Below are 25,249 nucleotides of genomic sequence, written 5' to 3'. Positions count from 1 at the left end.
AAACGTTCCAAACGCGCGCAAAGTTCCTCTCTTGAATAGAAACCTTCACCAAACAAACGTCCATATCCTTATCTGATGCAGAAATGTTATAAAGAAGCAACACAGCGAGAGAACAGGCAAGCTTCTCTACGCAGCATAGGCCGATGGTTGCTGCGTCTTCCTCGGGCTCCTCTACCCAGCCGACGCCCAGGCTCCGGCTTCTCCTCGGGCTTCTGTTCCTACATCTGCCTCAGCTCTTTGCAGTATTGTGGCTCATAAAGGGGCAATGAACAGCGGATTAGAGCATCACGCTTGTAAAATCACCCTCTTCCATGTAATATTGATTAACTTCCACTGTTATTGTAACATGAATTCTGGCTCGCTCCACAACTTCTGTTTAGCTTAGCTTAGCATAAAGATGGCGGCTGGTCGTTTTTTTTCGGTCTGTGTTCGTATATTTTCGTAAGTCCCACCCACTTATCTGTAATTGGTCTGAAGCGTGAGTGGGTCCCACCCATAGCCCCCACCTTGGAAAAATGAGGAATGAGTGTCTGTAGTCTTTCCCACTCAATAGAGATACAGGATTTCCTTCTTTCAATGACGCAAAATGACGATTTTTACATCATTGAAAGAAGGAAGTGCCTCGCTGAAATCAGTATTTCTCCCCTCTCAGGGGAAACTGAGGGAATGGTGCACGACCATTCAAAAACATGACTGGGGTTCTAACGGTACAAAGCTTAATGCAAATGGGTGAAGTTTCCCTTTAAAGAACCAGACCGCCATTAGATTTTTCCACTCGCGCACCCCCCGGTGGCAGCTCACGTACCCCTGGGGGTGCGCGTACCACACTTTGGGAATCCCTGAATTATAAAAATGAAAATATTAGGGTTAGGGACTCTTAAATAAACCCAATAAAACATGGAAACACAACACACAGTGTAGACAGACGGACAGACAGTCTACTGTAGAGATAAATAGATAGATAGACAGACGACAGACAGACAGACAGACAGACAGACAGACAGACAGACAGACAGACATTCTACTGTAGATGTAGACAGACAGACAGACAGACAGACAGACAGACAGTCTACTGTAGAGATAGACAGAGAGAGAGACATCTACTGTAGAGATATATAGACAGACAGACAGACAAAGAGACAGGCATTCTACTGTAGAGATAGATAGATAGATAGATAGATAGATAGATAGATAGATAGATAGATAGATAGATAGATAGATAGATAGATAGACAGACAGACAGACACACAGACAGACAGACAGACAGACAGACAGACAGAGTACTGTAGAGATAGATAGACAGACAGACAGTCTACTGTAGAGATACATAGATAGACAGACAGGAAGACAGACAGACAGTCTACTGTAGGGATAGACAGACAGACAGACAGACAGACAGACAGACATGCTACTGTAGAGATAGATAGACAGACAGAGAGACAGACATTCTACTGTAGAGAGAGAGAGAGATAGATAGATAGATAGATAGACAGACAGACAGACAGACAGACAGACAGACAGACAGACAGACAGACAGACTACTGTAGAGATAAATAGATAGATAGACAGACGACAGACAGACAGACAGACAGACAGACAGACAGACAGACATTCTACTGTAGATGTAGACAGACAGACAGACAGACAGACAGACAGACAGACAGACAGACAGACAGTCTACTGTAGAGATAGACAGAGAGAGAGACATCTACTGTAGAGATATATAGACAGACAGATAGACAAAGAGACAGGCATTCTACTGTAGAGATAGATAGATAGATAGATAGATAGATAGATAGATAGATAGATAGATAGATAGACAGACAGACAGACAGACAGACAGACAGACAGACAGACAGACAGACAGACATTCTACTGTAGAGATAGACAGACAGACAGACAGACAGACAGACAGACAGACAGACTACTGTAGAGATAGATAGACAGACAGACAGACTGTATACAGACAGCTACTATAGATAGATAGAAGGATAGATAGACAGACAGACAGAGACAGACAGACAGACAGACAGACATAGACAGATAGATAAATCATTTCCACCATAAATCATTTACTCAAACCATAAACATTGTTACTTACAGAAATTACAGAAGAGCACTGTAATAATTTCCTAGACTTTTTCAAAACAAAAATAGACTCAATTCATTCTACCTTTTCAGGATCCTCACCACTATCCACCCTGACTATCCACCCACAGCTTGCATTCTCTGAGCCCTTACACTGCTTCCCAGAAATCTCACAGCAAGAAGTTGAGAAGATAATCAAAAGAATGAAACCCACCACCTGTGCCCTCGACCCTTTTCCTACAGATCTAGTGAAAGTAAACGTCTCTGTCCTAAGCCCTCTGTTTACTACTGTAATAAACAACTCACTCCAGTCCGCCCTAAAAACTGTCATAATCAGATCATTGTACTCACTGCCATAATCAAACCATTTGACTCACTGACACCGCTTTAAATTTGTTTAAATTATACCTCACTAACAGAACACAATATATTTCACTTGGAAGTGCAAGGTCCCGGCAACACACAGTCACCTGTGGGGTCCCTCAGGGGTCAGTCCTTGGCCCTATCCTCTTCATCATTTACATCATCCCCCTTGGCTATGTCTCATTTCACTGCTATGCTGATGACACACAACTGTTCATAAAAATGGAAACACGCACCTCTGCAACACTCACCGCCTATTTGGCACGAGATAAAGGTGTGGATGAAAAACAACTTCCTCCAGTTAAACAGCTTTAAAACTGAGGCAATTCTTGTTGGCATCCCAGATCAAACCCAGTCTTCCTCCATAACTGGTATAACTATCTTTGGTCATGACATTCCCCTCTCCACAATTGTTACAAATCTTTGTGTAAGATTTGACTCACAACTCACATTTGAAGCCCATAGCAAGATTACTTTCTAACATCTCAGAAATATTGCAAAACTCCGATTCACTCTTACTTTAGAAGATGCTGAAAAATTGGTCCATTCCGTTGTCTCCTCCAGACTGGATTATCGTAACTCACTTCTCATCGGGATCCCTAACAAAAGTTTACAGAGACTGCAGTATGTTCAAAACAGTGCTGCAAGGGTGCGTAAATACGACCACATCACATCCATTCCCCATTCACTTCACTGGCTTCCTGTTTCTGCCAGGATTGAATATAAGGTCGCCCTTCTTACCCACCAGTGCATCTATGGAAATGCCCCCCTACCCTTATCTGAAAGAACTACTCACACCTCTAACAACCTCTAACCGTTATCGCCAAGACTAAGATTAGCACCATGGGTGATCGGGCTTTCTGTTCTGCCACTCTTTGGATCTGGAATGGACTTCCCCACCATCTGAGGGCACCTCAAACTTTTTAAGAGAACTTATGACTTTTAACTACATTGAATGAAATGAGTCTTACAGAGAACTTCAATCTGTAAAAAAGTTTTAATTCACATCAATCCTTTCTAGCTGAAGGGAGGTGTTGAAAGCTAGAGCATTGCCAAGGCAATAAAACATTCAGTTTTATCAGCTGTGAAAAACCAGTGTTACAGCATAACACTGATGGCAAAAACCCTCCCATCTCATTCTTATCAGATACAGATGTACATCAAAACCAGCATGTGTTCTCTTCTTCTTTTTTATGCTTTCAACAACAGCTGCCGCAACGGACGCTGTGCCATCATGAAGGGTAAACTGGAAATCCTGGCCATGGCACTGGGCATCATTGGACTTGTAGGGACCATAGCCACGGCCTTGATGCCCATGTGGAAGGTCTCAGCCTTCATCGGCCCCAACCTCATCGTCATGGAGACGCAATGGCAGGGGCTGTGGATGGCCTGTATACGACAGGCGGACATTAACATGCAATGTAAGGTCTACGACTCTTTGCTCATCCTACCAGCAGACATCCAGGCGGCTCGTGGGCTCATGTGCACAGCCATAATGCTGGCTTTTCTGGCCGTTCTGGTATCCATCATTGGAATGAGTGGGACAAACAGTTGTAATAACAACATCAGGGGCAAGAATGTGATCCAGGTGGTTGGCGGTTGTCTGTTTATTGTCGCCTCTCTGGCTACTCTCATCCCTGTGGCCTGGTCCACACACACCATCGTCAGAAATTTCTACAATCCTGCAGTGGTGGAATCGCAAAAATTTGAGATCGGACAATCTCTGTATGTGGGCTTTGCCACTTTCATTTTACTCGTGGTAGCGGGGGTGATCTTATTCTTCCGGTATGCCAGCCACCAGACGAAGGAAGAGGAAGATTACATCCCTGGACGGGAAAAGAAAGCGGGAATGCCAATGTTGGAACGGACACCCTCTGGGTCTTACAAGAAGAGTCAGTATGTCTGACAAATATTACACCAATGACAATTGATATATATTTCTACAAATACCTCTCTGGTTTTACTTACTTTAAGTTTTAATTTATTGCCAGATTTTCTTTTAAAATTTTTTGAACTGATTTGTAAGTCTGCTCCAGCAAAAGAGACATACTCTCAATATTTTGTCTAAATTAAAGTTAGTAACTCCTACTAAATAAATAGCTGATGAATGGCTACTGTTTTTATGCTTAAACGTTGTGCTATTTATTGTGCCATACATATTGTTGTTTAAATTAAATCATTAAAATGTTAATTTAAATTTTTTCTCAAAGATTCCTCTTTAATGGCTCAGTCATTGGAGTCATCTGCTGTAATTTATTCCAGTATCGTATATATTTTATATAAAATTATAAAATGAATAGGGATAATATAGCGGAAACATTTGGATGAAATCATTATAGTGTTCATATTGAGATCTCTATCTTTTGACTTTTTGCAACTTTTTGGTTTCTTCACAAATCTGAGCACAGTTTAAGACAGTGTGTTGAGATCTCTTCTGAAATTCGAGAGAAAAAACTGAGAGATTATTTGGGTCTTTAGTCACAAAAAGTCTGGTAACACTGTAAGATTGTAGAGCTCAGTTGCAAAACCCTCTAAGTTTGTCTTCAGTCCCTCCAGAAAAACGTGATTTTGCGATCGCATGATTTAATGCCAAATCAGCCAAAGTCCAGATATTTATTTGGGGGACACCTTTTTTCAAATATGCTGCAATTTTTCTTAGCAAAAATCACATATATCTTAGCAGAAAGTTTTGCATTTACCTCACACAAGTGCAGCCATGTCCCCTGTTGCCATGGGAACGTTATAAAGTGACGTGATCATGTGATGTGAACATCATTGAAAAGCTGCAAAAGCTGAAAACTTTTTTTGCAAGTTCCCGCAATTTTTGCAAGTTCTCGCAATTTCATTGCATAAAATTCCATAAATATCCTACATATTCCATTTTTTAAGAAAACGTGCAGCAAGATCAAGGATTTTTGCCGGCAACAATCACAAAAAAAACTCAGTGTTTTTCTGGAAGGACTGGATACTTTTTTTGTAAATGAGCACTTTTTATCAAACTCTTAATGGGTCTGGGAAGCATTTTCCCAACGAAGCGGCATTTCCGACATAACACTCAGAAAAAAGGCAAAAAAGTTGTCACTGGGGTCGTACTTTTTCAAAAAGTACATTTAGGTTCCTAAAAGGTGCATATTGGGACCTCAGAGGTACACATTGATACCTTAGACATACTTAGTAGTACCTCAAAGGCACATATTTGTACGTATTACCAAAATTATGACCTTGAAAGATACCGTCCAAGTGACAACTTTTATACTTTCATCTGAGAGTGGAACTAACAATGAGAAATATAGTTTATCATAATTTCTTAATCTTCGTTGATGTTATGCAAATTATATTATTTATGTTAGTTGATTGCATTTGCATTACAATGAATGTTAACTTATGTTAATGTTAACTTAAAAATATCTTAGTCAATTAAAATGCAATTAAAATGAAGTAAATAAATAAATGCTGTGGAAGTATTGCTCATATTAATTAATGCCACAAATCCTAAACCTTTTTTTGTTTTTCATTTAAACTTATTTCTGTCTTGCAAAACACACTGTTTTTATTGTTTAAACCTTTATTTAGTTCATATTGATTAGCATGCACTCCACTGTCCACACAATGTATACAGGACAGGAAAGCATGCAGAAAACAACATTCTCTACATGAGCTGATTTGTATCTTCAAACGATCAAAACAAGCCAGACAGTTTCATCAGCACCTGCATACTTTTATTTACTGTAAGTGAAACCAAATGTAAAGCTTGCTGATGTGAGACTGGAGAGATGGACGAGATATACAGTACCGATTTAGTCTACCTACAGATGGGAGTGTGTGTGCGTGCGTGTGTGTGTGTGTGTGTGTGTGTGTGTGTGTGGTTGCGTGTGGTTGCGTGTTTGTGTGTAGACTGACACCAAGCCTTCTCAGGTTTCTCCCTGCAAGACTAATTCAAGCAGCATCTTACCTAAAAACACCTGCGACACACCTGTGACCTCTCACTGATATACAGCAGGTGAAGGAAACTGACATCCTTGTTTCAGATGATCTTATCAATAGGGAAACATTTTAATAATTTGTTTCTAGAGTGGATCAATCATGAAGAAAATGTTATTGCTCAGAGTTTGCTCTCAAGATTTGGTTCTCATTTGTGTTTCATTTAGGTATCAGCTTTGTCTCGGATGTTTTTCCTAAAGTTGCTTGGAATAAATAGAAATGAAAACAAAAGAGACTTTAAAATGCATTAAGAGTATGGAGCTGTAAAATAAATTAATGTACTGATTTGGGCAAATTTAATGAGAAATGTTTAGGTTAATATGTGACCCTGGACCACAAATATAGTCATACACTGTAAAAAGTTAAAAGTTGGATCAACTTAAAGAAAAGGTGCAAAAGAGGATGTTTGTTTTATACATTTTTACAATATTGCTTGAAACTGTCTTTACTAACTGATAAAAGACTATTTATTAAGGGCACTGAAAGTAATAATACTGTATTAATATACGTCATCTGTGCACAAGGTAGGGCCTTAAAAACACCACCCAATCGTTTACGCGATCATCGTGTAAACGATTGGCCCTCTGGCTTGTCAACCCGAAGGAGGACGCAAAAGAAAGACTTTTTTTTTGAAGTCGCTGAGAAGAGGGAAAATTGTCAGAAGAACGTAATCTAACCAGAGTCGTTCACTGTAAAAAATTATGTGTTCATTTAAAAAAAATAATTTGTTCTTATATAATTTTTCAAAAACAAATGAAAGGGACAACACAAGCCGTGCCAAAAACAGTGATGGGAGCAACGCGCCACAAAGCAATTCCGTTACTGTAATTCCGTTACTGTAATTTCACTACTTTTAGTGGTAACGAGCATGTAAAAAGCATTTTTTTTAAATCAAGTAACGCAGTTACAATTACTGAAATTTTGGGAGACGAGTTTTGGGAGACGTTCCCTAGAAATGGGCTATGAAGGAGGGGGGCTGTTCTTACGCATGTGCTCATTTCAAAAACTCAGAGGCTGTTTACACTTGGTATTAACATGTGTTTTCGTCTATCGGATCACAAGTGGACGACGTTAATGCCAGGTGTAAACGGTGTTCAAAACGTTTTGAGCTCATCCACTTTCGAACACTTTCAACCACATCCAGAGGTGGTCGAAACGACTTTCGATCGGATCGCTTTGGAGTTGCGGAACGCACATGTGGTTGAATGCGTTCGAACAGCCACACGCGACCGCCTTCTCTCCGCCCATTTATCTAATCTGAGGGATTAAACACAAGTTTTACGTCTTTTTTTACTTCTGGCGTGAACATTCGGTGAACAGCGCTATTTTTAGCCTTTCATTGATAAAACTAAGCGGCTGATCTCCGTAGTTTCGTTTTGAAAGGGTGTGAAAGTTGCGCGATCCTATTTCATCAATTGCGCTGAAAATTCAAAGAAAGCTCTTACATACTCATGTACAAAACACTGTGCAGCATGTTTACTTGCTAAACAAGCAGTGCACTCCGACATAATATTAGTTTGCGTCCATATAAACTCATAATTACTCCCGCTCGGGGTTGAATGACAGCAGAGAGACTCGCCCACCGTCTAACAGACCACCCCTTCATAGTATTCAGCACAGAAGCGGTCGAAGGTGGACAAAGGAGACGGATTTGAATACCGGGTGTTGACGTGATGTGTCTCTCTCGTCCACTTGTGATCCGATCGATGAAAACACATCTTAATACCAAGTGTAAACAGCCCCTCAGTAACAGTCTTTGGATTCTCAGTCAGCGAAAACATCCTCTTTTGTGCCTTTAATTGGTAACACCTAATTTTTTTTGTTATTTCAACTTGAATTTTTATTTTAAAGTGTTTTAAACTTTAAACATGTAAGTTGAAACAACTTAATTTTTAGGTGTTACAGAGTTAAGTAATTTTTTTTTAATTTTTTAACTTTTACTTTTTAAAGTGTAATGCCGCTTTTTCACAGGAAATGTGAAACACATTCATTTCAATGGCTTGCGCTGCGTGAGGAGGGTTTTTTGTTGCATCAACTAAAATAGCTAAACTTTTGCGCTGCGCTCTGTGATGATTACCAACGCAGCCAATAAACAATTTAATCGGACGCACGTGCGGTGACGTGATTACGCTGGTCCGAACTTTACTTCCTCCTTCTGTTTGTTTTATGGTCTGACTAGTTACTAGTTTAAATTGAGATACAGCTATTTGAAAATCTGGAATCTGAGGGTGCAAAACATCGAAATATTGAGAAAATCGCCTTTAAAGTTGTCAAAATGAAGTCTTTAGTAACTCATATTTTATATATCTGATATAGTTACAGTAGGAAATGTACAAAATATCTTAATTTTTTTTTTGGCATAAAAATTATTTTCACCCATACAATGTATTGTAGGCTATTGCTACAATTATACCCATGCAACTTATGACTCCAAGGTTGCATATTGAAATCTTTAATAATATTGACTTTCGATTGCAGACTGGCAAATCTGAGCTCAGTTTGTGATGTTGAGATCTTTGAAACTAATGAAGAAATTTGTGAGATATCTGGGTCTTAGGAGACTTAAACAAAGGTTTCCATTTGCTCTCCCATAATGTCTGTAAGAAATAATTCAGATCTGGGATTTTTCTTATGAGAGATTTTCAGTAATCACACATCTTAATCTTAACTCTTACATCTCATTTAATTCTCATCAGCTTTTTCACTTCAACTAAATCTTAAGCACACTCCATTTGATCTTCAATAAAACTTGAAGCCACCCAACGGCAGATTTTGAAAAGAAAACTCTGTTGTCATTCGCTTGAACACGTTTCGCCAGTTTTCTTCGAAGTGTTTATCAGATGATGGGAGGGCAGGTTAACCGGTCTGATCACATAACATCATTAACATTTTTTTCTTGGCTGTAAATGCTTCTTTCTCATCTAGACATTCCAGTTGAGAAGCAGCACCTGTGAAGGACAGATTGGAGAGCATTTAGTCTGTCCAAGATGTCTTACACCGCCGGGTCTTATGCGGACAAATCGTTGATTGCCAAACCGTACGGAGCCAGCGTGTACACGGGCTACACGGATGAGAATGCCGCAACGGAAGCTTACGAGCAACAGCTGAAGCTTGAAAAAAAGAAGAGGAGGGATGCCATATGCTGCGAGCTTATGGCTCTTGTCCTCGGCTTCATCGGTCTGATCGGCGTCGCAGCCGTCACAGGCCTCCCAATGTGGAAGGTGACCGCTTTCATCCAGGAGAACATCATCGTCATGGAGACGCGTTGGGAGGGATTGTGGATGAACTGTTACAGACAAGCCAATATCCGTATGCAATGTAAAGTGTACGATTCTTTGCTGTTCCTTCCTCCCGACCTTCAAGCCGCCAGGGGTCTCATGTGCGCCTCCGTGGCTCTGTCCTGCATCGCCTGCATCGTGTCGTCCATGGGCATGCGTTGTACCCGATTCGTGGACTCTCGTCCCAAGACCAAGCACATTGTTTTGGTGAGCGGAGGGTGCTTGTTTCTGGCCGGCTGCGTGACCACGATCATCCCCGTCTCTTGGACGGCTCACGTCATCATCCAGGACTTCTACAACCCTCTGCTGATCGACGCCCAGCGCCGAGAGCTTGGGGAAGCCCTGTATATCGGCTGGGTCACTTCAGCTTTGCTCTTCTGCGCTGGAGTGATTCTGCTGTGTCGGCACGCTCCACGGACCCAGGACAAAGAGGACATGGCTTCTGTGCTGTATAGGGCCAATTCAGCCCCCTATAACAACTCGTACGGGCCCGGATACGGATATCCACCTGGGTACCCTTATCAGCCCGGATATTATCAGCCGACTTATTCTCCAGTCCCAACAGTCTATAACCAACCACCATACAGACATTGAGAGAGCTGCGCTCGAATCAAACTTCTCTAAAATGAGAAAATGTTGGATTGTACATCAAAAGAATGTATTGTATTTTCTTGATTCTGAATCTCAGATGAAGTTCAGGACTGTATGTATTTTAAAAGACTGTACATAATTTACAAAACTAAGATAAAATTTGGCAATAACGTGAATTGTGTCTTAGGAGGATACAGCTACATTTTATTTTTCTAAATGTGGGATATTTCCACATACAGTTGCATTGACCTGTAAACGTAATTGTATGTTTTTTTTGTGTGTGTTTGTTTTAATGTTGTGTATTTTAAATTTGTACATTTTCTAAAGCACTAGTCTAGCTATAATCTTGTAAAAAAGATTAAATAAACATGTATGTGTTGAACTTTGGATAAACTGGTTCCTGATTTAAATTTGACTTTGAACACATCATCTCTCGGTTTCTCAGAATTCTTGTCATGAATGTGACTCAACATCGCTTTGCTTGTTTCTCAGGTGTGCATTGTTGACACCGGTAAAACCAGCTGAGGCAGTTTCAGGACTTTTTCTTTGTTGCGCTTCAGAATGGCCATATATGTTTCTCTCCTGTTGTCGGAGGAAATGTTCCAGAAAGAAATAATGTCACACCCCTAATGCAAATAAACCAAACTGCAGTAGAGAGAGTTACTGTGTAATGATAGAGATGAACATTCATCAATATATGACCGTGTCTGTAAAATCCAGGTTAAGGTGTCATCATCTAATGTTCTTAAAGTTTATTTAACACACTGATTTCAATCTTTCAGTAAATACTAAAGATATCAAGATCATATTTTCACACAATGAGATTATGTAAAAAAAAACAATGACAAAAGCTGCGTTTCCATTGTAGATTTGCGCACAACTTTTGCGTTATTTTTTAAAATGTCAAAAAAAAGACTTTTGACAGCAAAATGACAGCATTTCCAATAACCAATTATTTGCGATAAATGATTCCAAACAACACATTGACTGATGTTGGTAGGTTTACTAATATCACATCCACCGCAGACATTATTTTTAACTGAAGGAGACGTAAGAGAATTATTCAAACATTAATGCCAAGCGGCAACGTACACTGCAAAAAATTACTTTCTATCTCTGTATTTTGTCTTGTTTTCAGTATAAATGAAGAGTTTCGTTGCAAAATGAGATAACCACCGTTTTGTTAATTGTTCAGAAATCTCGTTTTTTGGTTGTGCATTCTAATTAATTTCAATTCAACTGCAGTTGGTTTGTTTTGATTTAAACCTTCATAACTTAAAAAATACAGCTAAGTAGCACCAAAAAACTAAATAATAACATGATAAGATAATTATAAACATGTTTTGACAAAAATGTTAATAAATGGATTTATCTCGTTTTGCAACGAAACTCTTCAAATATCTAAAAATTCTTAAATTAAGATTTATTTTCTTGATGAGCAAAATGACCTAAGTTTTTAGACAAGAAATATAAAATTTAAGTGAATTTGTGCTTAAAACAAACAATTTCTTTTTTCTTAAACACTTAATTCAAGCTAAATTTTCTCACCCCATTGGAAGATATTTTTGCTTGTTTTAAGCATAAATTCACTTAAATTGTATATTTCTTGTCTAAAAACTTGACTAATTTTCTTGGGTCATTTTGCTCATTAAGAAAATACATCTTGATTTAAGAATTTTTAGGTATTTCTACTGAAAACAAGACAGTTAGAAAGTCATTTTTTGCAGTGTATAGGTGTTTCTTGGAGGTAATACACTGCAAAAAATTATTTTCAAGAAAAAAATCTTAGTATTTTTGTCTTGTTTTCAGTCAAATTTCTAAAAATTCTTAAATTAAGATGCTTTTTCTTGATGAGCACAATGACCCAAGAAAATAAGTCTAGTTTTTAGACCAAAAATATCAAATTTGTGTATAAAAAAGTGATTTTGTGCATAAAACAAGCAAAAAAATCTGCCAATGGGGTAAGCAAAAAATCTTGAACATTTTTCTTAAAAACTAAATTCAAGAAAAATTCAAGAAAAGTTTGCTTACCCCATTGGCAGATTTTTTTTGCTTGTTTTATGCACAAAATTACCTAAATTTGATATTTTTGGTCTAAAAACTAGACCAAAACTTGGGTCATATTGCTCATCAAGAAAAAGCACCTTAATTTAAGAATTTTTAGATATTTTTCCGGAAAACAAGACAAAAATACTATGATTTTTTTCCTTTAAAATCATTTTTTGCAGTGTTGTACATTTATTTTAAATCAAAAGAGTTGTAGTGTTATCCAAACAGTATTTGTAAAGAAAGTCTCTTATAGACGGTTTCATCAGACGCACATCCAGTGACGCAATTACGCATGTAAGTGTAGCTTTACTTCTCGTCTCTGTTTGTTTAAGGGTCTGACTAGCTGCTAAAGTGGACTCTGGAGCAAATACCTCGTCGAAAATAACGACGAGGGAAGACGGCGATCATGACTTATCGCTTTGTGAAGGGAGCTTTGGCAGCCGATCTGTGGTTAAGATTGTATACATTATATAATACACATTTTACAAAGTAGTTTTTAAAACACTTATAATTTGAGCTACTTGTTGTTTAATTTGCTTGTTGTCAGAAATAAACTGCTCTCAAAGGACTCTGTTGTTATGGATTCTTTGCGGAGTTTACCGGAAGTTGCGTTTGTTTTTACTTGCAACAGGTGACCTGAAAATGCGAATAAACTGTTTTCATTGCAGTTTTGCAAAATACACATTTTCCGAATTGCCTAAAAACCCTTCATGCTAGCTTAAATTTGTTTGTGATATATTTGAGATTTTACTAAATGAATGTGTTTCCATTAGCCATATTTTCAATTCGCAATGTCAATTTGCGCAATTTAAAGGGTAATGGAAACACAGCTAATGTGTAGTCATCACAAAAAATGACTTCAGATGTTTTTAAAGACTGGGTCACATATTATTATCCAAACACACTGTGTTTGTTAAATTATAATCTGAGCACACAGTATTCTCCATATTCAGGCCCTCTGGCTAAACAAAACTAGTAAACAAACCTTTACTGCTCCAAGCCTTCCTGGCTGCAGATGGGACACATTTTTTTAGACTTTCTGAAACAATGTGAGTGATGCTTGCCTGTGCAAATACTATCTCTTACTCTTTTGGGGTGTTGCGGGTGGCTGTCATGGCGTTGCTATGTGGTCACTGTAAAAATGCTATCATATCAACATAAATATTTTGTGTTGCTTTAATTTAACAAATTAAGTGAAACAATTTCAACTTGTTTTTCTAAGTTATGTCAACTTATCACAAGTCAAAATTTAAAAAATAAGGTTGAATTGATTTGCATAATAAAGTTGTTTGAACTTCATGCTCCATTTTTTGGGTGTGTTATATTCTGGTCCCTGTATGGGTTTAAAATGGTGCTAAATTGCACTAAAAGTGGCTCATAATCATATGGGAACCACTTGAAGTGCTATATAGCACCTATCTTCAGTCAAATGGTGCTATGTACAACCATACTGTAAGTGGTGCTAAGATTGGCGATCTATAGCACAACATATTTCTACAAACAGTAGGTGCTTTTTTAGTGTTAAGGTCCATAACACAAACAGTGCAGGACATTCGTATGTCCAGGGTTCCCACGGGTCCTTGAAATCCTTGAAAGTTTGTGAATCTGGGGGGGGGGGGGGATCAAGGCCCTGGGAAGTTTTTGAAAATATACATACATAGATACAGTTCATTGAAAGTGGCTTGAATCTATTTTATGCAAGAAGTTTTCTGAAAAAAGTCCATATTATTCCCTGTGTAGTGTAGGATAATATCATAAAAATTCTAGACTTTTTAAGCACACATGCTAAACTGTTCGCTTTAAATGCTTATATCTTCTGTATGGAAATGTTGATTCATACCAAAATGCATATTTGCATAGCTGTGTTTGACACATGAAAACGTCTCGGGTTACGTATGTAACTGTTGTTCCCTGAGAAGGGAACGAGACGCCACGTCTCCCTTACCATACTTCCTGTGTTCCTGTAATGCCGTCTTTGGCAATATTTCAGATAGCGATATACTTCCTGGCTCCCGCATCACCCTGTCTTTGTGGTTAAGCCTCACCATTGGTTGAATTTATACATATTCAGACGCACTTACCCTTGGAGGCGTCCCCAAAGTGTCACTGCAGTGACGCAGCGCGAGTTCCCTCGAAAGGAAACTGTAACAATGTATCTTATAAGGTAACACGATGTAACCTTCAGGGTTCCTACGGGTCCTTGAAATCCTTAAAAGTTTGTGAATATGTGGAAAAAAGTGTCACCGGCACCGCAGTGACACAGCGCGAGTTCCCTCGAAAGGAAACTGTAACAATGTATCTTTAAAGGTAACACAATGTAACCTTGCTCTCACTTGAAATGTGTCCCCACATTTAGTCCTTGAATTTGAGGGTATTGGACCTGGAAAGTCCTTGAAAGGTCCTTGAATTTAAAGTTAACTAAGGTGTGGGAACCCTGTATTTCATAAGAGTATGACAAATAACAAAACAGATGCTTGTCATAGCAAACATCAGGCCTGTTAACCAGTTAGCACCGATAGCCCCATGGTTAGTGTACATACATAGCACCAGTGCACTCACAGCGACATGAGTTCGATTCTCATCTCTTAATGAAGCGGGATTGGTAAAGGACCTATCTAAACCCAACACTTCCCACTATCCTGTCTAAATAAAGGCACAAAAACCCTAAAAGCATTACTGCCTTAAATGCCTGTTACTCTCAGAAATTGTGTTAGTAGATGTTGAAATTAACATAAATTATGATTAATAAATGCTGTGAAGGTATTTCTAATTGTTAGTTCATGTCGGCTAATGCATTAACTAATGTTAACAAATGCAACCTTATTGTAAAGAGTTACCAAGTAAACCATAAACATAAAGGGATCAGCTGACTTCAAAAAGATTTCTGAACATTTCGAACAGCGATTTAATGAGGCACGACCTCGACCGTGTTAAACATTGACCGCGTGCATGACCGTGTGCTTTGCCTGTATGGCTGTACGGTCACCCTCATCAGATGCGTTTCCTTACTTAACAGGATGCATGCAAGAAACTGGAACCTGTTGAGCAAACAGCACCAACGTTGACACGCTCCTCCTCCTCTCAGAGCAACACAAAACCACACACAAACACTCACAGGGGATTTAATTTCATGGCAACCATCCCCAGTGTTCCCTCCCTCTGTGGAGGGTGGAGGCTGGGAACAGGTGATCTATCGCCTATCAGCTCCGTTTCCAGTGGGATGCAAAACATTGCTGGGTTAGGCTCGTGCTCGAAACCTCTCCGCACATCTGACCTTCTCATCTGCTGCGCACAGGAATAATGGCTAACGGCGCTCTGGAGATCGTGGCATTGTGCTTGTCCTTGTTAGGGCTCATCGGGGCGGCGGCCAGCACCGGCATGCCCATGTGGCGGGTGACGGCTTTCATTGGAGAGAACATCATCACGATGGAGACCAGGTACGAAGGCTTGTGGATGAACTGCTTCAGGCAGGCGAACATACGGATGCAGTGTAAAGTCTACGACTCGCTGCTGGCCCTCTCTCCTGACCTCCAGGCCGCACGTGGGCTCATGTGCTGCTCCGTGGCTCTGTCCGGTCTGGGTTTATTGATCGCCATCGCGGGCATGAGATGCACGGCATGCATCCAAGACAACGACAGAGCCAAGCGCATGGTCCTCGTCGTGTCTGGATGTATGATTCTCATGAGTTGCCTCTGTTGCATCATTCCCGTCTCCTGGACGGGTCACGTGATCATCCAGGATTTCTATAACCCTTTATTACTCGACGCCCAACGTAGGGAGCTCGGAGAGGCCCTTTATATCGGTTGGGTGTCGTCTGCTCTTCTGTTCGCCGGCGGATGCATATTTACCTGCTGTAACATACCCTCAGACAAGGGCCCGGACCAGAGGTACGTTTACAACAAAAACGCCGCCCCATACGTGGCCTATCAGCCCCAACCTGTGGCATTTTATCCTCAGGCAAGGTCTGTGTACAGCCATCCGTCCGGTCCACCATCATTCATTCAAGCTTCGGCACAACCGTCTTACCCAACATCAAGACAACAGTCGTTCATACAGCCGTCCAGACAGCACTCCTTTATACAGCCAACCAGACATCCATCTGCCCGCAGCGCAGTCGCTTACCTGTGAGGACATTTCAAAGGCTTGTGTATTTGCATTTGTATTTGTATGTGTGTGAAAAGAGACAGAGAGAAAAACAAAAAGACTATGGACCTGGACACATGGGGTTTTGTTAACAAAAGCCCTTCAGAAATAGTTTTTTCAAACATTTCAACATATAATTTTCATTTTATTCTTTCTCATTTCATTTTTCTTGAAAACGTTTTAACAGAATTAAAATAATCTTTGTACTTTTAGTTTTTTAAAAGATGTAATTCAGATGTAAAACTGTGACTATGAATAATTGTTTTTTATTGTTTTATATGATTCATTGTAAAGTATAGATCTACCCTCAAGCTGTTGTAAAGTTTGGGATGTTTTGTATTATATCAAAGCTGACTAAAATAAATAAATAACTAAGTTTAAAAGTGTTTAATGGTAAATATTTTTTAAGTGATTTTGAGACGACAAACTTTTATCGGAAATTAATTGCCTTCTTTTTTAAATGTACATTTGTTTGAGTTTTTACTGTGTATTGCCATGTAATAATAATTCTCAGGTGGAATCTGTTCATCTGTATGCATCAGATGAAATGTTTTTCGTCACAGGTGTTTTAATGTATTCAGGCGCTTGTGTTTTTCTCTTGCATTTGCTTGTTTCGTTGGCATCTTTATACCCTGCGGCTTCAGATAGACAGGCGGCCGCTGTGAAATGTAAGACAGCTATTGTCTTGACTGTCCCTTATGTGGACACACCCAGTGTTTTTTATGTTAGTACAACAGAACCAGGAAACTGAACTGTTAATCCTGCTGGGATAACAGAGGAGAATCAGATATAAAAATACACCCACGCACATGAAAACTGGACAAGCAGCTTTGGTGAAGTGGGAACTGCATATTTTTGGATATATTAAGGATGTTTTACAGATAATTTTTTTTGTATGGATTCAGCTGAGAAGTAATGCTCCGAATATATAAAAAGATTGGTAAAGTTAGACTCGGAAAATATGCTTGGTTACAACCCATAGTTGGGTCAAATTTGGACAAACCCAAATGTTGTGTTATGAATAACCCTATGCTGGGTATCAGGAAATTATGTACCTATAATCACGTAATTTTGTGAGTGTTTTCCTGTGACACGTTTTTCCGCCTTTGTGCGTGACGTATTTTTGTGAACGTGTCACTATTACGTTTTTTTTGCTCAGCTGTTTTGTCCTGTTTTCAAACCAGTGGCGCTTCGGTTTAGGGTTGGATTTGGTGTTTGCGTTAGGATGTCACGTTAAAGGCACACAAGGCAAGTCTGAGTATTATTTCTCTACTAGCTCCCCCTAGTGTCTGGGAGTAAATGCTTTCTATATCTGAGACTTTACGAGACTGAAGGACACCGGGTCGGATACAGCGAACTTGCAAGTGGGGTATTCTTCCTACAGACGGTAGGGGCGGGTGAGAGGGTCTTCATTCGTCATGTAATGAGTCATTTAACCATATACCGACTTACAAAGATGATTTATTAACATAAAAATGCTGCCTTGTGTCCCTTTAAGTATTGATTTATACCTTTTTTTTTTTCATTTATTTATTTTTTATAATTTTTGATTTTTAAACCATTGTCGCCTGGAATTAGGGTTAGAGTTGGTTTGGGTAAGGATGTCATTCTATGTAAATCTGGCCATAAACCGAGGCGACAATGGTAAGAAAGTGGGACGAACCGGTTGAGTAATAAATACGTGCGTGTCATGTTCACGCAAAAAGGCGAAAAACGTGTCGGTGTCGCGGAAAGCACTCACGAAATTACGTGACTATAGACGGTTTCATCGGACGCACGTGATACACATCTGGATCCGAACTTTACTTCCGGTTTCGTTTTTTTAATGGTTTGACTAGTTCCTAACTGATCTCTTGAACATTTGCCTCGTCGAAAATAACAAATGTTTTGGTTTCCTACTGTAGGTAATCTATGTGTTGTTTTTTTGCTTGTTATATAAATAAACTATGTTTAAAGTACTTTGCTGTTATTTATTATTAGCGGAGTTTACCGGAAGTTACGTGCGAACCGCGACAGCCGCTTGTTTATGTTGTTACTGCTGAAACCGTCTATAGGTACGTAATTTCGTGATAATGGGTTGCACCCAACTATGGGTTGAAATTAACCCACAGTAAAAAATATTCTTGTTGCACTTAAATTTTTAAGTTTAAACAACTTGAATTAACAATTCATTTCAATTTTCTAAACTAGCGAGGAGTTGGTATACATTTTAAAAATTAAGTTTAAAGAGCTTTATTTTGATCATTTACAACAACTTCTAATTAGTCAAAAAAGTTGAAATTACTTATTAGTTCAAGTTGTTTAAACTTAAACGCGACAAGGAATTTTTACAGTGTAGGTTTTTATGTATTATCTCACGGTAGTCGTGTTATAGTCATGAAAAATTGTATACATTTTTTGTGTCCATGGCACGAAATTAAGCTTTTTTCGTGCCTTGAGCACAAATGTCTTTTTTGTGTCACAAATTTCTATAAATAGTTTTTCGTATCCGTAGCACAACTTTCTTTTTCATGTCATTTTTTACTATTTTCTTACCATTGTTTCTAGGGGTTGGGGTTAGAATCACTTTCTTTTACATTTTTAGACATCCTAACCAAACCTCATTTCTAACCCCAACTCCAGGCAAGAATAGTTTTAAAAGCGGAAGAAAAACACGTAGAAACCAATACATAAAAGTACATCCCAAACCCCAAATCTAACCCCAAGCGACAATGATTTAAAAATAGGGAAAAAAAGAGAAAACAAAACATAAAATGACACGAAAAAGAAAGTCGTGCGACAGACACGAAATAAATACTAAATCGTTTTTCGTGTCCGTGGCACGACTTTCTTATTCTTAGAAATAGAAATCTGTGCCGAGTGACACTGGAAGGACATTCGTGCTCAAGGCGTGATAAAAAGCTGAATTTCGTGCCATGGACACGAATAAATTAATAAAAATTATGATATTTTTTGAATACTGAAAGAATGAATGAAATTGCTCAGTCTTAAAAGCAATACAGTGTGGTCATATCAAGCTATTTAAATAAATTGTGAAGTTGATTCTTTTGTACATCTAATCTCAAGGCACTGTTTGTGCACTGTTTGTCTTTGGTCTAGAGTCGTTGCCTGTGTAGTGCATCACTTGTAAGGATTCATTTGAGTTCTTGAGGCAGTCGTGTAGACAGCGTAAACACATTAGGTTTTGATGAAACGCTACCAATTCTGATTCAGTAGTTTAGGATCAGTGCTGACAATGCAAAAGATGTGGGTTGTGACCAGAGAGAACTGACCTATTGTAAACACTCAGTAAGTCGCACTAAAGCTCCCTGGATGGACTTTGAATAAATAGCTAAACCTAACAGGAGTGTCTGACAACAAATGCTGCGTTCGCACTGTCCAGTCAGCCAATAACTTCATAGACAGTGTTACTGTAGTTTGCATTAAAAGGCTTGACCTGACACATTGACTCCCTCTTGTGTTGAAGCTTTGTCTTTGTCAAGGTCATGCGTTGCCATTTTCACTTATACAGTAAGCAAATTTGGCCTCGTTATATAATAATGGGCAGTGTCGGCTGTGTTGTTTTTGGCTTTGTTTCTATAGTACAGTCACACTTGTGCTTACTAGTGGCTTACAGTAATAACATTCCTGATGTTTTCAAGTGAGCAACCAATCAGATGTGAGAGATTAGTTTACAGTTGAAGTGAGGTTTAGACTTACAACTAGAATTAGGTGCTTACACAAGTGGTTCCTCACATGGGGTCTGCGCCAGAGTCAGGGGGTGACAGAGTTCAAATAAAAATTCATAAAATGGTCCACTAATAATTGTACATAAAATACACTTACAATGCCAAGATATATTTTAATATATAAAATAATTGTTTCAATTTTGCTCGCTCTATTTCAGAATAAACATAATAGCAAAATCAAAAGAAAGATGAGTATGTGTAGATATGTACATGGGGGACTGTTTTACACCATTATTAATAATTACTAATAATTGCGTGTGTGTGTGTGTGTGTGTGTGTGTGTGTGTGTGTGTGTGTGTGTGTGTATGCATGTGTGTGTGCGTGCACACGTATGTGAGAGAGAGATACCTTGTTGTGTAAGATTTCAAAATAGTAAACAGACATCACCAGCATGTGCACAACATACCCACATCCCTCTGGACCAATCAGGTGACAGCGCTGCCATTTTTTCCAACATGGCAAGTTTTTCAGACTCTCCCAGGCTTTAGAGACACACTATCACACACTTGTCACACTGCAGTTTCACTCCATTGGAAAGTTGACGTGTGGACAGCTGTCACTCTTGATGAGACCTGAGGATTTGAACATTAGATTATTTCTGACCAACGGTGCTGAATTTATTCTGAGCTCAGGGTGAGTGGGTGATGGTTTCTGATCATCTGTGCGGGCAGGTTTACACAGAATTGAACAAAAAGCACTTATTTGTTCACAATTATACACCATTATGCCATAGTTTTTTGTATTTCTGTATTTAATTTTGCATAAAAAATCTGAGAGATGCATTATTTAATTGGTGAGTCAAATTTATGTAATCTTCTTTATTTCTTCCTATGGGAGCGGCCTATTCACCTACAGTAGGGTCAACTATCTAGGTCGAAAATCAGAAATTAAGGGTACAGAACCTGTCACTCTACTGCAAAAAATGACTTTCTTACTTAGTATTTTTGTCTTGTTTTCAGTAGAAATATCTAAAAATTCTTAAATCAAGATGTATTTTCTTGATGAGCAAAATTACCTAAGAAAATAATACTAGTTTTTAGACAAAAAATATACAATTTAAGTGAATTTGTGCTTAAAACAAGCAAAAATAACTGCCAAATTTTACTTGAATTAAGTGTTTAAGAAAAAATAAATCTTATTTAAAAAAAAAATGTCTCACCCCATTGGCAGATAATTTTGCTTGTTTTAAGGACAATTTCAATTAAATTGTAAATAATTTGTCTTAAAACTAGACTTATTTACTTAGGTCATTTTGCTCATCAAGAAAAAGCATCTTAATTTAAGAATTTTTAGATATTTCTACTGAAAACAAGACAAAAATACTAAGTGAGAAAGTCATTTTTTGCAGTGTAGGATCTACATTAATGTGTACCATTAAGGTACAAATATGTATACATTTGGTACCAATATGTACATTTAAGGGACTGATATGCACCCTAAAGGTACAAAGGTGTACTTTTTGAAAAAACTGCACAAAAAAAATGATTTTCAAGAAAAAAAAATCCTTTAGTATTTTTGCCTTGTTTTCAGTAAAAATATCTAAAAATTAAGATGCTTTTTCTTGATGAGCAAAACGACCCAAGAAAATACATCTAGTTTTTAGATAAAAAAATCTGCCAATGGGGTAAGCAAAATTTTCTTGATTTTTTTTCTTGAATTTAGTGCTTGTTTTATGCACAAAATCACTTAACTTTTATATTTTTGGTATAAAAACCAGACTTATTTTCTTGGGTCGTTTTGCTCATCAAGATAAAGCATCTTAATTTATGAATTTTTAGATATTTTTACTAAAAACAAGACAAAAATACTAAGAACATTTTTTCTTGAAAATCATTTTTTGCACCGCCACAGTGACAGCTTTTGCACCTTTATTTCTGAGAGTGAACCATTACATACATTTTAATGGTTTTAATGGTTATACAATTGTACTGGTTTTAGTAGAAAATATAATGGTCTCTGTACGTCTCTACTGGTAATGTATTTACTGGTGGGATGTTATCTGGTGGATGGGGACCAGTAAAACTCAATTATATATAGGCCAAACCACAATACATAAAAATTGTAATGGTTTTAATGGTAAGCATCTGATGGCTCATAACAATAACTGTTATGGAAACCATAACAATTTCTACTTTTTTTGCAAGGCTTCACTTTGACTTCATAAATCAAGAATAGGTCTTATAACGAAAGTTTGTTTTTCTACATCGCAGCACCAGGCTGAGGTGAACGATGGTTTATGGCAAGTGTGAGTTGATCGCTCTGTGTCTGGGCATCGTCGGTCTGATCGGCACAGTCGCCGTCACGGCTCTTCCTATGTGGAAGGTGACGGCTTTCATCGGGGAGAACATCATTGTGATGGAGGTCCGCTGGGAGGGATTATGGGTGAACTGTTTCAGACAAGCAAACATTCGCATGCAGTGTAAAGTTTATGACTCTCTGCTGTACCTCCCGTCAGACCTGCAGGCCGCCCGCGGGTTGATGTGCTGCGCCCTGGCGCTGTCCGGGCTCGGCCTCCTGGTGTCTCTCGCGGGCCTGCGCTGTATCTCCTGTCTCAGGGATCAACCGCGGGTCAAAAACATTATTGTGATGGCCGCAGGAGCGATGCAGATCTTGGCTTCTTTATGTGTTCTCATTCCAGTCTCCTGGACCGCTCACACCATCATTACAGACTTTTACAACCCTTTACTCATTGACGCCCAGCGAAGGGAACTAGGGGAGGCGCTTTATATTGGCTGGATCACCAGTGCCATCCTCTTGGCGTCCGGAGTTATTTTCCTCTGCTGTCGCCCTGGTTATTCAGACAATAAACACACTTTAAACTATGCTCACCCTCGCGCCAACACTTTCGGGTATGTAGGAGACCAGAACAACAGCCTCTCCATTTATCCGTCTGTGCACAGCTTCACCATCACACCGTCTTTCGGTCAACATTCATCATACAGTGGGCAGCCATTGACAGGGCCTTTCGTTTACAACCAGAACATGGTACCACCACACAACGCAAACACGTTTGGCTCACCCCATAATGCCCATTACCCCAATCAGCTTTCCTCACATTTAACAGGAAGCATTGGCAGTAATCCGTACACTTCCGGCACCTCCCGGACGCCGATTGTCCCACAATACTCAGTTTTCATAGGTTACAACTATTCCAGAGTTCAGTCTAGCAGCTCGGACAGTGGATCTGGACTGCGTATATAATGTGCATAAAGCAATATTAAACAAACTCTGAAGACAAACAAGTAAAGTAAAATAGTAAAAGTAAACACAATATGAAATTGTATACTTAGTGGTGAAAAATGAGACTGGGACTGTTTGCTTGTTATGCCAACAACAACCTTCATTTCACATTGAGGCATGTGGGCAGCAAACATTGAATCAGCATATGGCACATTAGACCGGTTTTACCCACGGGATGGTGTTTGCTAAAGCGGCTGTTTGGAGGTGATGTGATATTTTATGTTTTAAATGAACAGACATTGTTTGGTCTAGAGAGAATGAAAATATTGAGAGACAGTCTCATGGTTCTTTGTTTGGACCTCAGCCTTGTCCAGCATTGCTTTGTATATATGCATGATTTGAATGGGTCTTTAATGAAATGTTTTTTATGCAAGACTGATGTTTGACCAATTTCAGATTGCTTTTAACTCTTGAGTAAACATTAAATATCTACTATGATGATTAACCAGCAGGTGGCCTCATTGAGTATTGAGTTGGGCATCTGAATTTTCTTCAGTTTTATCATTTAGTCAGGCACAAGGCAACTTTTTTCTGTAGATTTCTGTTACAAATTAGCAAATAACAAACTTAATTTATGCTATTTTAGCTAACAGTTTTAACACCTTTTGTTTATAACATCCTGTTAAAATGTTTTTATTCCATTAATTCGTGCCATTCATTATCTGGCTTTGTTTACTGAGCCTGAACTTTATCCTCTCTTAATAATCTGTGATCCAGATCTTGTCTCTGTAATCCCTCTTATGCCATATAAACCCACTGTCACAAAGACCTAAACAATGAAGTCACCTCTTAAACTAGGTATGAAATACTCTCACCATGAACTCAATGGACAAATTTTCGTTTAGGAACATGAGTTATAATTTAAACCAACTAGGCCATTGCCTAACTTTCTTAATAATTTTGTCTTGTTTTAGTACAAATATATAAAAATTCTTAAATCAAGAATTATTGATGAGCAAAATGACCTAAGAAAATACTGTCTAGTCTGTAGACTATCAAATTTAAGTGAATTTGTGCTTTTAAAAAAACAGAAAAAATCTGCCAATGGGCCAAGATATTTTTTTTAACTTATTTCAAGATTTGTTTCTTACCCACACTGTAAAAAAATTCCGTAGAAATTTCAATGTTATTGCAGCTGGGTTGCCGGTAATTTACCGTAGATTTACATTTATGTTATTTACTGGCAAGAGTTTGTTCAAAGTTAAATAAATTTTAAATATTAACAAGTCTTTATCTTTACAGAATAAAACTATACAATAACAGCCTCATGCAAAGCATTCTGGGAATCAGAAATCATCATCAACCTTTTTCTGTTTTTTGCTTCAGATTTTGTTTCCAAGAATGTTTTGCTTGATGCTGTTTTTTTATTTTTACTCTGTTAAGGGAAAGACTTGTAAATGTTTAATGTTCATTTAACTTTGAACAAACTCTTGCCAGTAAATAACATAAATGTAAATCTACGGTAAATTACCGACAACCCAGCTGCAATTTCTACGGAATTTTTTTACAGTGCATTGGCAATTTTTTTACTTGTTTTATGCACAAATGTATTTAATTTGAATATGTTTTACTTACATTACTACCGAGCCCTAAGGTGACATTGGAGTAAAAAACATTTAAAGTTTAGTTTTGCATGCTCGCGTGAAACTTTAGCGCGCACGTGAAACTATCATGCGCAAGTAAAAGCGAAAGTTTCACGTGAGCACGCAAAAGCGGTAGTTTCACGTGTGCACGTGATAGTTTAACAGACTTATTTTCTTTATGAAATATTATTATTAATATATAATA

At 38.4% G+C, this 25,249-nt stretch overlaps 4 protein-coding genes across 4 annotated transcripts; all 4 read left to right on the top strand.

Annotated features, from left to right (window-relative positions):
* Positions 1–3,381: 3,381 nt before the first annotated feature.
* On the top strand, positions 3,382–4,569 carry LOC129438598 (claudin-8-like). The gene has a single exon (XM_055197393.2). It carries the CDS (start codon positions 3,566–3,568, stop codon positions 4,355–4,357), a length of 792 nt encoding a protein of 263 aa, XP_055053368.2. The 5' UTR covers positions 3,382–3,565; the 3' UTR covers positions 4,358–4,569.
* A 4,774-nt stretch (positions 4,570–9,343) lies between these two features.
* On the top strand, positions 9,344–10,694 carry cldn8.2 (claudin 8.2). The gene has a single exon (XM_055197389.2). The coding sequence runs from the start codon at positions 9,420–9,422 to the stop codon at positions 10,302–10,304; it is 885 nt and encodes a 294-aa protein (XP_055053364.2). The 5' UTR covers positions 9,344–9,419; the 3' UTR covers positions 10,305–10,694.
* A 4,614-nt stretch (positions 10,695–15,308) lies between these two features.
* cldn8.1 (claudin 8.1) lies at positions 15,309–16,879 on the top strand. Its single transcript, XM_055197392.2, has one exon. It carries the CDS (start codon positions 15,651–15,653, stop codon positions 16,476–16,478), a length of 828 nt encoding a protein of 275 aa, XP_055053367.2. The 5' UTR covers positions 15,309–15,650; the 3' UTR covers positions 16,479–16,879.
* Positions 16,880–22,435: 5,556 nt separating this feature from the next.
* cldn8.3 (claudin 8.3) lies at positions 22,436–24,247 on the top strand. Its single transcript, XM_055197387.2, has one exon. It carries the CDS (start codon positions 22,451–22,453, stop codon positions 23,420–23,422), a length of 972 nt encoding a protein of 323 aa, XP_055053362.2. The 5' UTR covers positions 22,436–22,450; the 3' UTR covers positions 23,423–24,247.
* Positions 24,248–25,249: the final 1,002 nt, after the last annotated feature.

Source organism: Misgurnus anguillicaudatus, chromosome 24 (assembly GCF_027580225.2).
Source record: "Misgurnus anguillicaudatus chromosome 24, ASM2758022v2, whole genome shotgun sequence".
Classification (NCBI taxonomy): domain Eukaryota; kingdom Metazoa; phylum Chordata; class Actinopteri; order Cypriniformes; family Cobitidae; genus Misgurnus; species Misgurnus anguillicaudatus.
The sequence above is the reverse complement of the archived record's forward strand: the minus strand, read 5'-3'. Positions and strand labels throughout refer to the sequence as shown.